Raw genomic sequence first — 16,729 nt, 5'->3', positions numbered from 1 at the left:
TAGGACCCATTTCCCCATGATTGATCTACTGTGTGAGGTTTGGTGTGAATAAAACAATATATCCTTTGTCCGGGTGGCTTTAGTGACGGTAGGAGTGGTTATGGATATTCTCTGTAATAATAGTTAGGCATTGGATTGTCAGTTATTGCCTTACTCTAAACTTGTGGGGTTTTTTTCTTTTCAGATACAACCGTTGTATAACCTGTGAAGAACATTATGACCTAAGTAGTTCATTAAAAATAACACGATTTTTTTCAATGTCATTAAAAATTAACATGATTTTTTTCAATGTCATGAAGATTGTGTTGAATTTGAAAGATGGACATAATATGCCTAACTAGAAAAAAAACAGTATAAAGTGCTTCTCTGAATATATGATCCTAACCCTGCATTGAACAGGTATAGCATCCTAGTTTCTCATAGCTGCGCCAATACCAAGATACTATATAATGTAGACACTCTTAACAGAGTAACCAAAATCACTGATATTTGTACAAATAAAGTCTCACTCATATTAACAGTTAACTTTGGAGTTTGATTCAAACAACTTCAGCAGTTCGATCACAGTTTGGGAGTGGCAAGGGCATGAGACTGAGTATGTTTACACTCTCTCATATGTCCGTGTGCAGATGATATTGTTCACGGCACTTTCCTGGAAGACAAAAAGAGGGAGAATTATCTTAGTATTGTTGAGGAAATGAACACCTGGAAAAATATAAACTAGGTGCTGTCCATATACACCATTCCTTAAAAATCTTGAAAAGAGATATATAGGTGATATTCACTGATATCATATACAAGGTGTGTATATTATATACATTGGTATGCATATAAAAAATTAAGGCATACACTTAGAATCTAAAGTCCTACTTAAAATATTTTAAATGCCTACATTGAGGCATTTTTGCTATTTTACATGTTTGATGTTTTTGAGATAATAATACGAATTTAGATCAATGCCTCATTTTATGGTTTCAGAACACGGATTTATGTACATGATGATATTTAATGCTCCCAGAAAACCTGTGAAGGTAGTATCTACATCTTGAAGGCAAGGAATCTTAATTTTGGGAAGGATAAATGACTTGGCCAAAGTCACAAACATACTGAATGGCAGAAATGAAAATCCACGCCCTTGTATTCTGAGTTTATTGTTCTTTCTAATGAACTCTCTGTTTATTGGCTATTTATTGAACTATTTATTTGCCTATTCATTGGTTAGTGTCGTTATCAGAATCAATAAAATCAGTCATTCTTGATCCTTCCCTTCTATTGTAGTCTCAGTTGTAGAAAGAAAAAAAAATCCCCTATTAAGATTAGTCTAGCTTTTTTTGTTTACCACCACACAAATTTTGTATTTTTCCTTTAAACTATTTTATATTTTGCTCAATATTATCTTTTTTATTTATTTTGGTGGAAGTGGGGTTTGGAGGAGGAGAGTCATTGACATTGTTCCCTCCTCCACTCTGTAGAAGTAAGAAAGACACCAGGGAATCTTGAGCAGGAACAGAAGGGACACACAAGAGCACAAACTTTGGATTTAAGTGTCCTGAGTTTTAATCCCAACATTAACACACTTTTCTAACTGTATAGTTTCCTCATCTGTCAAAGGACTAATAAATCTAACTTCACAGGATTATTGTGAGGATGAGATAAATAATACCTAAAAACATTGTGACATGTTAACAGCATGTGTTGGTTCTTACCAGTATTAACTCATCCCTGGGCCAAGAAGACCCCACCTTCAGCTGCACAATCCTAGCTCAAATGTCCCTTTCATGTTTTTGTTTGTTGTTGATTTGGAAAAACAGTATGACATTAATTCCAGCATAGGGTGGAGGGTTGGCAACAACCTTAGTCCCTATTGAAGTCTTTTTTTTAAATTTTAATTTGTTTTAATTAGTTACACATGACAGTACAATGACCTTGACATATCATACATTTGAATCAGATGGGATATAATTTCTCATTTTTCTGAGTGTACAGGTTGCAGAATCACATTGGTCATGCAGTCACGTATATACCCACAGCCATGCTAGTGTCTGTTTTATTCTACTGTCCTATTGAAATCTTTATTGCACAAATTCATGCTTGCTTTAGTTTATCCATGAGTTGAAGAACTGAGCTACACAATTTTCTAACTCTTTAGGTTTCTTTAGTACCTCAAGCATACACATTTTATACTGTTTATGGTCTGTCAATGTTTCCCTTCAATTCTTATAAAGTAAGAATAAAAAAGAAAAATGTCTTAGATTGTCTTAGAACCAGTTACTTGGGTGATTGCATCTTAGGTGTAAGAGAGAACAGGAAGAAGAGCTCACTCACCACCACCATTTTGCCATCTACCAGCTTCCTCCGAATGGTGGTTTCCTTGCCATTCCAGTCCTGAACTTGGACTAAGGTGTCATTATCTAAGGTCACGGTACTCTGAAAAACAGGCCAAACCAAGTTCAGATCCAATTGTCACCTTTGAACACTAACATGTGATCAAGTGCCCAATTCTCTTCAGCTATTGATATCTTCGGGTAGTTTTAGGATGGTATTTACAATTCTAACTAAGACTTTTTCAGCAATAATTCTGTTGAATGATTCTTTGGGGAGTGGCAGAATGCTTTACAAAAGTAAAAACACAATAACTTGAACCCTTTCTTTATCTCTTACTGCATATGATATTATCTTTTTGCATAAAGAATTCCAAAAATTAAGTTTCAACTTTAAAGATACATGAAGCTAATTCACACTCCCATTGTAAGAGCTTTCCTAAGGATGAAAAGTCCCCTTTCCTTTTCTTACCTCAACAATATTTTAAAGATTTTTTTTTAAATTACAGTATTTTCTCTTTTTTAAATTTAGCACCCACATCTTGACTTCACATTTTAGTTCAAAATTCTTTAATTTTACATGGTACAGAAATTAAGTTTCATATTTACTAACTTTAAAATGGTGTGGCAGTCCCTTCTATCAGAATATTGCCTTCCACCGAGATTAACAATCTTATATTGAGTTAATTCAGTCAAACAACAAGTATTTATTGACCAACTATTATGTACCAAGTACTGGGTTCTGTGAAACAGATGAGAAAACATCTTCCAGATGCTCACATTCTTGGGTGGGGAATCAGACAACAAACAATAAACAAGGTAAAATATGTTGTGTTGGTCAGTTTTATGGCACTATCATCAAAATATTAGAAAAGAACAACTTATAGAAGGAAAAGTTTATTTTGGCTCATGGTTTCAGAGGTTCAGTCCATGGTGGACCAACCCTATTGCTCTGAACCCAGGGTGAGGCATGACATCGTGGCAAAAGGGGAAGATGGAGGAGCACCGCTCCATTCATGGTGGCCAGGAAGCAGAGAGCATGAAGGGAAGGAGCTTCAGGGAAGATGAATCCTTCCAGGGCAGGATCCCAGAGACCCAATTCCTCCAGTCACACCCCACCTGCCCACAGTCACCAATCCCACAATTCAAACCAGGATGGACTGATGAGGTGACAGCTCTCATAATCCAATAATTTCATCTCCAAATATTCCTGCAATAACACAGGACCTTTTGGGAGACACCTCATATCCAAACAATAAAATATGTATTATAAGTAAATGACACGTTTCGATTGGAACCCATGAGATATGACTAAAAACTGTCCCTTTCAGGCTGAGACGATAAAAGCTCAGAGTCTTTTTGTCTTGACCAAAGAGACCACAAGTTCCAGATCATGCAGTTATGAGGTAGAGGAACATCTTTTCACATGAATTCCTGAGAGATTAAGAGAGGCAGATATTCTTTCCATCTACTACACACACATGCACACACTTCCTCAACTCCCCCACACACACCCAGCATTGCCTATGTACTCTTAGTTAGAAATAATTTTGCACCGTGTTAAGCCATGGAGAGCTAGTGACTCACTTGTTAAAGGAGCCTAACCTTGCTGATACCAACTAATACAAGTTTCATCCATTGAGATTCTATGTGTGGAAAATTACAAAATTGAAAGGGAAAGCTTTTGTTTCTGATAGAACTAAATATTAATCTAGGAAAATGATTCCCAGAATGTGATTCTGCTAGGCATCTGCATCTGAATTGTTTTTTTTTAAATTGCAATTTTCAGGTGCCCATAACAGACTTCAGCACCCCTGGGATGGGATTGAGCAGAAAGCATTTTCTACAAGTATCCTGGGAGATTTTAATGTATACTAACATTCAACATCTTCAGATTTAGGTTTTATCCAGAGCTTATCTAATAAGACTTTATCTATGCTTGCTATTATTGCTTACTTAGGATGATTTCTACTAAGGATCTTTATGAAAATTATCGGAAAGACTGTTGCAGGCCTCACCTTGGTTTTATGGCCACCTGGTGTGGTTTCTTCAAATTCTTCGCCCAGTTTGAAGGAGATCTTATTATTCCTAAAGATGCTTTTGGTTTTTATGGTGATCACATCTCCGTTTGTACTGATGGTCACAGTGGGTTTTGCCAAACGACCCAGTTTCCGGTTGGCTCTTCCTATTCCTGGGAAACAGATAAATGAACATATAGTTAAATCTGCTGTTGGTTTCAATGACTCAGATTGTTTGTATAATTCTTTACTAAGTGGTGGGGGGGTTGTGAGTTAAACAAAATTTCCTCCCTTTTTAAATTTTTTATTTTTTCAGTACTGGAGATCAAAACCAGGTCTGGCCCCAGCCCTAAAGCCGAGTTAAACAGATTTTAGTGCAGAATGAATGCAAACATCTAAAGTTAGCAGCTCCACCGTTACATAATAAAATCCATTAATTTTGACCAAGAAAAGGCAGTCTCCAATTTTTGTTTAGTTATTGTTTTGTTTCTCTAATTCAGAAGTTAGTTATTAATCTTGTTGATGCAAGGATCCCTTTGAATATCTGTTTAAAGATATGAACCATCTTCCTATTTAAAAAAGTATAACTATTTCACATATAAACAAAATACCCTGGTATGGATTCTTCCAGATCTTTAGTTCTTCACTTAACATTCATATATAGGGTTTGATCTTTCTACTAGGTATGCAGATTAAAATAAAATTATATTAAAATACATGTAACATGAGTTTACATTTTAACCATTTAAAATGTATAATTCAGGCATTGTAAGTACCTCAATTATCCCCAATGTATATAAGGTTTTTAAAAATATAATTGCTATATTATATATATTGTTATTCAACTTTCCTTTTCCTCTTATCTATGTGTCTTGAAGACCATTGACATAAGTACATACAGATGTAAATTTTCATAGTGACATAATATTCCACAGCATGTACATATCAAAATTTGTTTTCACTATCCCTCATTGATGATCACTTGTTTGTTTCCATTTTTGTTATTACAAATACTTCTTCAGTAAATATCTTTGCACATACAGTTTTATGGCAGCTTATGTAGGAATGTTTCAAATAGAAATAGAATTCTGTACATTGTAATATTAAAGGTAAATTTCTAAGAGAAGATATATTGGGGAAATATTATAACTTGGTTTACAGAATTCATGCTATAAAACATTATTACAAGATATTACAGGTTGAATATGGATACTGAAGTCATTCATATCCTAATCCCTGGAACCTATGAATGTTATTCTATATGCTAGAGGGGATTTTGCAGGTATAGCTAATTTAAGGATGGGGAGATTATCCTGGATTATCAGAGAGGAACTTAAAGTTAATCACAAGTTTCCTTGTATGAGAAGAAAAGGTGAATGTTAGACAACAGAAGAAAAGAGTCCAGAGTAAAAAAATGGGAGCAAAAATTGGGATGTTGTAACCACACACAAAGGAAAACCAATAGCTATTGGAAGCTGGAAAATAAGATCTATTTTGAAGATCTCCTAAACATTAGAGCAAATGTTTATAAAATAATTGTTTTTAAAAGTAATTGTGTTTTTTGTTTTAAATTATTAAAATAATTTGCTGTTTAGTAAATAAAATATGCATATTTTGTTTATATAAAACAAACATGGGATATTACATGAAGAATTATATCAATTCCAACCTGGTTTTGTACAAATCTGCATCCTAAGATAGAAACAGTATTTATTTTTCCTTTGTGAAAAACTAGGAGCCACAAATTAGTCATATTTAATAAAAGCAAATTAGGTCCTATCAAAACTCCCATCAATACTAGATATGCTATAGAAATAAACATGGCTTACCCATTTCCTTCATATATTTTTCGAAATTTTCACAAGAAATCGATTTCCATTTCCCTTGGAGCTGATCCACCATTTTGTCTGAGATAAGTTGATCTCAAAGAAAAATGGCTTCATATGGATGTGTGTTGGTATTCCCTGAAATAGTATTGGAACCTGTTTTTAATACAATTCTGGGTAGAAAGAGCAATGAGAAAAATCAGGAGGAAAAAAATTGAGAAACTCTTGATCCTTGTGATTTTCCCTTAATACAATTTAAATCAGAAAAACTCTCTTAAATATAAATAAATTAGGATGGAAGTAAAAACATGGTAGTTTTACCAGGACTTCTAGCACTAATAAAGGACCAAAGCTAGATACCATTCCCTTTCTTAGTATCAGCCATACTCACACAGGTGTTTGTGCACCTCTGATTATGCTATAGACTGCTGTGCCCCAGGTCTCTTTCTCTCTGACCAAGGATGATTCATCAAGTAAACAAACAACAACAACAACACACCAATTTGTTGGCTGCTTGGTGATTTTATATTCTCTTTGATAATTTGAACTAATACATATATGGTATTTCACATTTGAAGTAAAAAGATTGGTCAGGACTAGAACAAGCATTTTAAGTGACAAGTATACTGAACAAGAGACTGGAACAGAGGGGAAAAAAGAGAAGAAAGAGATTGTGTTACACACACACACAGGCCTTGTTTCTGATGGTTTTCCAGATGCAGGCTCAATTTCTCATAACCTTAATCATCATTGTCATGAGATTGCCGAATATCTTCTTGGTAAACCTTCCTTAATTTAGGATGATTTCTGTACCTTTCAACCTTGACTGTGACACACTGCTGACTACTGATATCTGTAAAAAAAAATCAGAACAGGGCAAAGAATATAATACAAATATATCAACCATCAGGTCGGAGGACAAACTCAGCCTGATGCGTTAGCATCCACCCAATCTCAGCAGTGTAGGATGTTTACTCATTGGTATAAAGTTACTAAGAAACACTGACATCATAAATTGTTGTAAAATAGGAAACGGGATATAACACTGTATAATTCCCATTAAAATGTTAAATGTCCAAACTCTAACATCTGTGAAGGCAATTACCCAAGTCAATAGTTTTATTACTAATTATTTAACAAACATTTATGGAACAAAATGTTTATATATTTATTTTTATTTTATTTATATATAAATATATATATCTATATATATATATTTATTTATTTATTTATTTATTTATTTAAATGTTTATATATTTAGCATAATTCAAGGCTAAATTTTTTATATGGTACTGATTAAATATCCCAGTTATGATTGGTAAAGACACCCCATGCGTTGGTTGGCTTTCCTTTCCTGAGTTAGGCCATTTCATGTTAATGTGTACCAATTATAAGTTTATGACCACTCATTAGGCATGGGGTAAAGCCAGGAAATAACCCACCACTGAGGACATACCTTAGTGAGGGTACTAAAATTAGGCACTGAAGTTACTGAAATTCCTACAATTTTTCAAAAAAATGTTCAACATGTTACCATATATGTCAGACACCCATTGATTCCCATCATAAGGAAATCACGGATTGAAGATGATGATGATCCTTGAAGATGATGTTATGTCGGGAGCGATATTTCTCCCTGCTGCTGGTAAGTTAAACTTGTAGAGGTGTCAGTAGATGAATCCTAAGATTGAGCCTAGGTGTGAGCTCTGCCACTATGACCCCTCCATTCATGTGTTCGTCGTGTCAAGTTCAAAGACCTGCCGACTGGCCAAGTCTTTTTGTCTTCTCAGTTGTCCAAGTGATGGATACTTTCTAGTGTCCATATGTGAGTAAAATATCTCCACACACTAGGCTCACTCCCATATGGGCATCCACAGTCTACTACACAAAACCTCCTTGCCTGCAATTTTTCAGGCAACCATCAGCCTTCATCCATGGCTTTGTATATTTTCCCATCTCAAGCCACTGCTCCCTCCATACAAAATGGGTAAGAGGCTCACAGCTCTGAGCTTTGCCTATTGAGATGATTTTCCTATACCAGTTTCTCAAGCCCCTCTCACTCCACGAGGAGTAAAAGCATTGCTGTGCTGACTTTCAGCCTGCCCCCAACTCTGAGCTGACTGACCCATAAACATGTTCATGCTTTTCCTCCTCCTCCTTCATATGGTTATGTGAGACCCCCCCCCATGCTGTCCTAGGCATGATCAGAGGGTGGGGTGTTGGTGCTTCCTGTGGTAGGTGACCTGGGAACCTGGGCTGTCTGCTCCTGAGGTTACCTTATGACTTCCGGTCTTGCTCAGGCTTGATCCCAGAGGACTGCTACCAGAACTACCAGAGTTTATAACCCCGTGGGTCAGTCGGATGGAACCTGGCTCATAATGGAGAGTTCTGGTTGCATTGTTCCTTGGGGTTCTGTAATCAAGAATTCTATCTCTACTGGGACTCACTAACACACCAGAACTTTTCCAAAGGCTTATGTCTCTGTTGCAGATGTCCTTGCTCTGGAACCCCAGGGGTCTGTGCTATGGTACTCCCAAGGGGCTTTGTATATAGATGTCCTACTGCATTTTTTCCTACCACTAACACCTCCAGCAACACAGGGTTTACCAGTTATATGACCCAAGCAGTAAGGCTGCTAGTACTGTAGCCTCTCTGCATGGAGATGCCTTTCCTGCTTCAGGCCTCACTGAAGGCAGGTAGCCTTCAGTGCATCCAGTAAGGATATTGGCTGGAGCACACTCCTGTATGAGCAACCTGGCAGCACTGTAAGTCAGAGGGTCCTAGGAACTTGGTAGAAGAGGCAAAATAAATGTGTTTTGGAGGAGAATATCATGCATGGCTTGACTTCACTCACTGGACCTCTAAAAATTGGATAAGAGTCAAAGGCCCCTCAATCATCACAACTTTTTACTCCTGCGCTCTGTATGACACGGTCATCCTTGTCAATCAAGGCCTCTAGAATGTTAGCCACTTCTCACTCCTTCTGCCTTATGAACACAATGCTGTGTCACATATCCAGGCAGGACCTCATCTGAGTAGATGATGACAGAAAGCACGAGATCACACAGTCTGGGACAAAAGTGCAAATATATATGGGTGTCTGTTTCATGTAAATACTAACCGTTTCTGATCTTTCCTAAGACAGAAGAGAATGCCAAACCAAGGTCTGCATACCGTGTACCTGAGGACTCTCCAGGCTCCAATACCAAGGATAACACATCTATCAGAGTTATTGTGTCTGCAGAGGCTAGCAGTCATTCTCCAGGATTCACTTGGTTTCTCCAGTAGTCACTCTGGTGAATTAAATGCACTAGCATATGGCCCACCACTCTACATTCTTCAGATTCTGCAGGATAGCACTGATTTCTGCCATTCCTCCCACCACCACCACTACCAAAGGCAATATTTTTTGATTCACCATTTAGCCAGGGATGGAGGAGGGTGAGGGTTTAGGGCGTGGGGATGTAGGGAGTACAGTTTCAAGAGCTTCCCATTTATTTCCCCCATTATGGCAGCTCCCATGTAGAAGAATTCAAGGGTAAGTAACTTCAATGGCTACATTTGTCAATCCCAGTTACACTCAGTGACTGAGGGAATGACTGCTTGATGATCTCACTGACCTGCGGGACTTATTGAGAGCAAGACTTTGGTCAGGATTCTGTTTTATTACCTGTCCCTGTATGACTTTACTTTGGCATAATGCTTTGGAATATCATGACTGTTAATTTAGACCCAATACCCCAAAAGTATCTTCTTCTTTCCCCCTTTGCATGTTTTCTCAAGTAAATTATCACAGGTCTCTTTTGAGGAGAATGGGAAGAACTAACAGTGTAGTATTGTCATGGTATCTCAGTGTTCTTTTCCCTGTTGACTTATTGCCTCTTTAGTCGCCAGTTTCTGAGTCTGAAATTGGCTTCTGTATGACATTTAAGCAAAGGATGATTTTTCTATTGGGACAGCCATCCCCAGCTTACTGCTTATCTTGCCTACTTGTGGTTGAATATATTAAACATTACCATCTATTTGGTTTCCATGGATTCAATGTCCTTTTAATCATCTACAAAGCCCCCTCCAGGTCAACCCCCTTAACTGTGCCTTCAATCTTGCCCCATATCATAGTAACTATAGTACCCTGACCTGTGGCAGGGAAGTGCTGCTATCTGGCCCACACTGTTTTAGACTCCTCTTTGTGCCCATTGCTATCAATAAGCCAAACTCGATGGCCACCTGGAAAGAGCAAGCACTGAGACTTTTGGTGTTCACTGTTGCCCTTCTCACCATGCATTCTGATGATCTGATGAATGGTGCATCTTTGGGATTCTCTTCTGGAACATAATCCTCTGATTGTACCATTCTCCATCCCCTCCCTCTCCTGAAAGATATTTTGACTCTGTTGACCAATGACAGAGGTACCGGTCTCATAACTTTCTTATAAAGAAGAAAAGGAAAGCCCCACCATATAAGAGTTTCCAGCCTTTTGGCATATGGAACTTGAGTTATTTCATCTAAACAATTTGAAGTATAATTGAGCTGGACAAGTCACAGTGAACCCTCTGAAGATATTGGCAAGAGAAACTCAGGCCTTCCTCATTTGCTATTCATTCAATAATCACCGGAATGCCTACTGAACAGATCCCCACTATGGAGAGGGGATTGAAAAAGACAACCAAAATGTTTTCAACATTAGGAAAGAGGATCTGGAACTATGATAAATTCCCTAATGATTCCAGATGGATACCTGGCAACGTAATAGGTAGCTGGAGAAGAAATTGATATTTTAGAGGAGGGATTGGCAAACTATGATCCATATACAAAATCTAGGTGTCTCGTGTAGATAGCCACACATGTTCCTTTACATATTATCTATGGCTGCTCTCATGCTACAACAGCAAAATCAGATAGTTGCAACAAACACCCCTTGACTCACAAAGCCCAACATATTAATTATCTGGATTGTTGGGGGAAAAAAAAGTTTCTCAATCCCTATTTCAGAATCTTATGTCTGATTATTTAAACTGGGGAGTATAACCTAACCACAGCTGTGTTTGTAGGTTTTCTTTGCCTAGAAGAGTGGTAGCGGACATTTTTCATCATATACCTTTTTCATCAAGAAAGAACATTTTTATAATTATGCCATGAATAAGGATAACAAATTTATTATAAGGAGTTGAAGTATGACATTTAGAAACATCACATGAGAGATGGTTATCAGTCAAACATAGGTGGGATATTTTAAAAATGGCTCTGAGTGTCGTGAGGCAGACAGACATAAGGAAAGAAACAGGGTAAAGATGTTGTCCTCCTGTCTGCCTCTTCCTGAATCCACTCCCAGCAGCCGATGAGCCTCTTAAATTATAAAGTTCTCCTCAGAAATAGCCCTGGGTCTCTGTAAAATTCTCCCACGTTTTTAGTCCCCTTAGGGATGTTACCTCAAGTTATTCCTGTAGTTCTACTTGGCTTAGATGAAGACTCAGGTGTTAAAAAAAAAAATCTTCATAGTAACTTTAAAAAAATACACTGAAAGTAGGGAAGTTGGGAAGCTGAGGCAAAAGGATCTCAAGTTCAAGGCCAGCTTCAGCAACTTATCCAGGCCCTTAACAACTTAGTGAGGCCCTGTGTCAAATGAAAAATAAAAAGGGTGGTAAAGCACCTGTGGTTCAATCCTTAGTACCAAAAAAAAAAAAAAAAAAAGTAAGAAATCCTTTTACAAAACTAGGTTCTATGTAAACAAAAAAATAGCCATCTAAGTATCTGTAGAGCTCTCTGCTTATCCTGGTTGGCTCTGTAGGAAGAGTGTTAATAGAACTTGGGGAGAGTGCAGCCTTGCCTGTCATCCCCAAGTGCACATTTGTTAAGGAGGAGAAGAAAGTGGTGGCCGTGTGGCCCATCCAAGTGGCTCAGGGTGGTTCTCATTGACCACTCTGTCCAAAAAGGCAGCTAGAGGTGAGCAGCAGACCAGAAGCTGAAACTGAATAACGGCCCCAAGGCACACGGGCGTCCAGATCAGCATAACATGGCACTGCTTCACGCCAATTTTCTTTCCACTCTTGTTCAACATTTCCTAGTCGGGATGGAAATTTCTGTAGGTTGAATTAGGTCACCCCAAAAGGCATGTTTAAGTCCTAACCCCCAGGACTTGTAAACAAGTGACCTTGTTTTTAAAAACAGGGTCTTTGCAGAGGTAGTATCTCAATTTGAGATTCTACTGGACTTAGGCACACCTTAAACCCAATAACATAGGTCCTAATAAGAGAAAAAATATTCGAAATACCCAGAGATGGAGGAAAAGGTCACATAAAAACTGACACGGAGACTGGAGAACAGCCACCAGCCAAGGAACACACAAGAACTGCCAAGGAGCCCCCAGCAGGGAAGAGGGGGACAGGAGTGGATTCTGCTCCTCAGCCTCCTGCAGGCTGCCTCATTTTAAACCTCTGGCCTTCAAAACTGTAAGAAAATCCATTTCTGGGTTTTATTTTTTCCCCTAGTGCTAGAGATCAAACCCAGGGTCTTGTTTCAATAAGCACACATTTTACCTCTGAGCTACCCTAACCCCTACCCCTAGCCCTTTCTGTTCTAAGTCACAAAACTTGTGCCAATTTGTTGTGGTGGCTCTAGGAAAATACCACAGGAAGAAATTAGTTCTTAAAACTTTTAGATCTCTTTCTTTTTAAATTAAAATTTATGTAATTATGTAAAATGCCATTTAAACTTTTTTGAAATTGTTTTATTTCAACTTTTTTTTTTCAGTGACAAGTAATAATACTGGTCATCATTTCACCAAAAATAGAGGTAACTTTTATAAATAAGTAATTATGAAAATAGAATAAAAACTGAGTAGTAATAGCAAACCTTACGACGTAAATTACTAAATTTTTTTTTTTACGTTCATATAAAAAAATCAACTCCTTAGATCTAAATTTTTCATTCTCCCCTCCCCTGCTGTTTTCTTTTGCAATGTTTGGAATCATGCAACCTCCTTTGGGGGGTACTTTGAAAGACTTGATATACACAGTAAAATAAATCTGCCAGTAAACAGTACTATGCTGTTCTTTCTTCTGTCTCAGAGTTTCAGCAGATGGCTCCTTGCAGGCTGGTGTCAGAGTTGGGTGCTGACTGGCCAGTGCTGTCTGCTTCTAAGAAATCATGTGATTTCAGGCAAGTCAAAATAATAGAGAGACTTCCTGGAGGGATGAATGCAGACTGCAAAATCAGAGCCTGGAGGCTAGGAGGCCTCTGATTCAGACCTATGGGGTTCCCACGCTCTCTGGCCCTTGCTTCCTAGAGCTGGAGCTGTGGGGACCCTGCCTGAAGCCTGATTTCCCCAGGCTCTCCGCGATTACACTTTTATCAGATTATTGTAGAGTAGCCTTAACCCTAGTGGTTCCCAAGAATGATTTGCATTAACAAAAATGCCCAACTCCTGATGGGCCCCTGTTCTGGTAATCCTAACCACACAGGAGACTGAGGCAGGAAGATCACAATTTTGAGGTCAGCCTGGGCAACTTAATGAGACTGTGTCTCGAAGTAAAAATTTTAAAAAGGGTTAGGATATAACTCAGTGGTAAAGCACTTGCCTACCGTGCAAAAGGTCCTAGGTTCAACCCCCAGCACTGCAAAAATTGATTGGAAAAACAAAGCTAATTCCTGTGAACCATGCTAAGTCTTCTTAATCAGAATTGTCCTGAAAACATGTATTTTTTAATTTCTCAAAGGTCATTTGACTCAAATCTAAGACTTAGCAATTAAGGACAAATTTCCTAGACCAGTGTTTCTCAAAGTCTGGTCAATGTTGCCATCATCTGAGAACTTGTTAGAAATGTAAATTCTTGGGCTGGGCTCACCCCAGACCTGCTGAATCATAAACTCTGGGAAAGGGATATACAAATGTGTATTTGGACAAGTTCTTCAGGTGATTCTGATGCATGCTTATGTTTGAGAACCAATCCCCACACTTGACTCATTTCCAAAGGAACAGAATATGGAAGGGGAAATATAGTCACGAAAGAAACCTGGCAGACATCACCTTAACCAAGTGATCAAGTTTAACTTCACCAGTGTTCAGTCAGACCATCATGTAACCTGATAACAATATAGTGAGAAGCACTTCCCCTCTGTGATCCTCTTCCTAAACACCATAACTCCAGCCTGATGATGATGTAATATAATAGGTAGAGACAAAAAGAGGACCATTCTACAAAATACTCTTCAAAACAAATAACAAAGAAAGTCTGAGAAACTGTCACAGATTACAGTAAACTAAAAAACCATGAGGATGTTACCAAAGGAGGCCCCTTTTGCCCTCATCACAGTATAGAAATCACGGAAATGAGTTTTGTAAAAGAGTTTATTCAGGAGACAGTCAAGTGTGAGGAAGAGGGAACCCCAAGTCACCAATCTGCCTGCCCAAGGATAGGATTTAGGAATATTTATGGGGTAAAGAAGCAGGATGATCTGAGATGTGAGGAAAGGTGATTGGATAAGGAAAAGTGAAGTAATCAGTGGTCTGAATATGCGTAATCTAATTTCATGACTTTTCGTACAATGCGTGTTCAATAAATGGCGGTACTCATGTGCTCTGAGGGTGGAATTTTGGCCCTCTGATGTCAAATGGTCACTCCCTGAACACTTGCATAGGCCTAGGTCAAAGGTTGGTGGTTTCAACCAGTCTGAACTGCCTCCAAGTTCCTGAAAACCAACTTAAGCAACCATCACTATTATGATCAATATACCAGAGGTAATCTGTAGCAAAGCTAATAATGGAAGCATACTGCTTAGTCAGTCTCTGAAAAGTGTGATAAAATAACTAAAAGCTAGAGATATTGAACATTTTTTCAAATATTTGTTGGTCAATTGTATTTCTTCTTCTGTTAAGTGTCTGTTCAGTTCCTTAGCCCATTTATTGATAGGGTTATTTAGTGTTGTTTTTTTTTTTATGTGTGTGTTTGTGTGTGTGTGTGTGTGTGTGTGTTTTTGGTGTTAAGTTTTTTGAGTTCTTTATATATCCTAGATATCAATGCTTTATCTGAGGTTCATGTGGTTAAGATTTTCTCCCATTCTGTATGCTCTCTCCTCACATTAATTGTTTTCTTTGCTGAGATAAAGCTTTTTAGTTTGAATCCATCTCATTATTGATTCAATCAATAAATATATTAAAAATGTTCAATATTTCCAGCAATTAGAGAAATGAAAATCAAAACTACACTAAGATTTCATCTCACTCCAGTCAGAATGGCAATCATCAAGAATATAAGCAACAATAAATGGGTGTGGGGGAAAAGGTACGCTCATACATTGCTGGTGGAACTGCAGATTGGTACAACCACTATGGAAAGTAGTAAGGAGATTCCTCAGAAAACTCAGAATGGAACCACCATTTGACCCAGCTATCCCACTCTTTGGTTTATACCCAAAGGACTTAAAATCAGAATACTACAGTGACACAGCCACGTCAATGTTTATAGCAGCTCAATTCACAATAGCTAAACTATGGAACCTACCTAGGTGTCCTTCAATAGATGAATGGATAAAGAAAATGTGATGTGATTATATATATATATATATATATATATATATATATATATATATATATTCAGTGGAATAGTACTCTGCTTTAAAGAAGAATAAATTTATGGCATTTGCCGGTAAATGGATGGAGTTGGAGAATATCATGTTAAGCGAAATAAGCCAGTCCCCCCAAACCAAAGGCCAAATGTTTTCTCCAATATGTGAATGCTAATTCACAATAGGTGAAGGTGTGTATGTGTGAGTGGGGGGACTAAGGAAGAATAGAGTTACCTTTTATTAGGTAGAGGGGAGCAAAGAGAGGGGAGGGGAGGGGATGTGGGGATAAGAAGGGTAGCAGAATAAAACATACATTATTACTATATATATATATATATATATATATATATATATATGACTGTATGACCAATGTAATTCTGCAACATGCATAATCAGAAAAATGGGAAATTATACTCCATCTATGTATGATATATCAAAGTGTATAAATGCATTCTACTGTCATGTATATCTAATTAAAACAAATTTTTTATTTTTACATTTTCAGCATATTGTGTCTGATCACACATTTGTTTTTTATTTATATATAACAGTGGAATGCATTACAATTCTTATTACATATATAAAGCACAGTTTTTCATATCTCTGGTTGTATACATAGTATATTCACACCAATTCATGTCTTCATACATGTACTTTGGATAATAATAATATCACATTCAACCATCATTAATTACCCCATGCCCCCTCCTAAAGCAAGTAAACTGAGGGGTTTTGTTGGAATTTTCCCTCGGGACTCAGTGACTAAATGCAATGTGGGATCCTGAATTGCAACCTGGAACAGGAAAGGATGTTAGTGGAACAACTGGATAAATCTGAATAAAGTTTATAGTTTATTCACTGGTATGAAAGCAATGTTCATTCCTTAGCTTTGACAAATGTGCACCATAATATATTAATTAGGGAAAGCTGGGCGAAGTGTATATGGGAACTAATTATATTATATCTGCAACTTCTCCATAATCTAAAAGCACACACAAAC

General features: G+C 37.5%; 1 protein-coding gene across 1 annotated transcript; it reads right to left on the bottom strand.

Moving 5' to 3' along the window:
* Positions 1–601: 601 nt before the first annotated feature.
* On the bottom strand, positions 602–6,241 carry Fabp12 (fatty acid binding protein 12). The gene is made up of 4 exons (XM_026384842.2): positions 6,169–6,241; positions 4,340–4,512; positions 2,326–2,427; positions 602–652 (listed from the first exon to the last, which is right to left on the bottom strand). The coding sequence occupies exons 1-4, from the start codon at positions 6,239–6,241 to the stop codon at positions 602–604; spliced, it is 399 nt and encodes a 132-aa protein (XP_026240627.2).
* Positions 6,242–16,729: the final 10,488 nt, after the last annotated feature.

The sequence above is a fragment of the Urocitellus parryii genome, chromosome 7 (genome assembly GCF_045843805.1).
Source record: "Urocitellus parryii isolate mUroPar1 chromosome 7, mUroPar1.hap1, whole genome shotgun sequence".
NCBI lineage: Eukaryota > Metazoa > Chordata > Mammalia > Rodentia > Sciuridae > Urocitellus > Urocitellus parryii.
Note: the sequence above shows the minus strand (reverse complement) of the source record. Positions and strands in the feature narration are given on the sequence as shown.

Bases quoted from the DNA above. Each gene is read 5' to 3' on its own strand.
- Fabp12 (XM_026384842.2), bottom strand. From the start codon at position 6,241: ATGGTGGATCAGCTCCAAGGGAAATGGAAATCGATTTCTTGTGAAAAT. The intron at 2,428-4,339 runs GTGAGGCCTGCA...CCTGTTTTTCAG, and splicing joins CAGGTGGCCATAAAACCAAG to AGTACCGTGACCTTAGATAA. The intron at 653-2,325 runs GTGAGTGAGCTC...TTTGTCTTCCAG, and splicing joins TAGATGGCAAAATGGTGGTG to GAAAGTGCCGTGAACAATAT.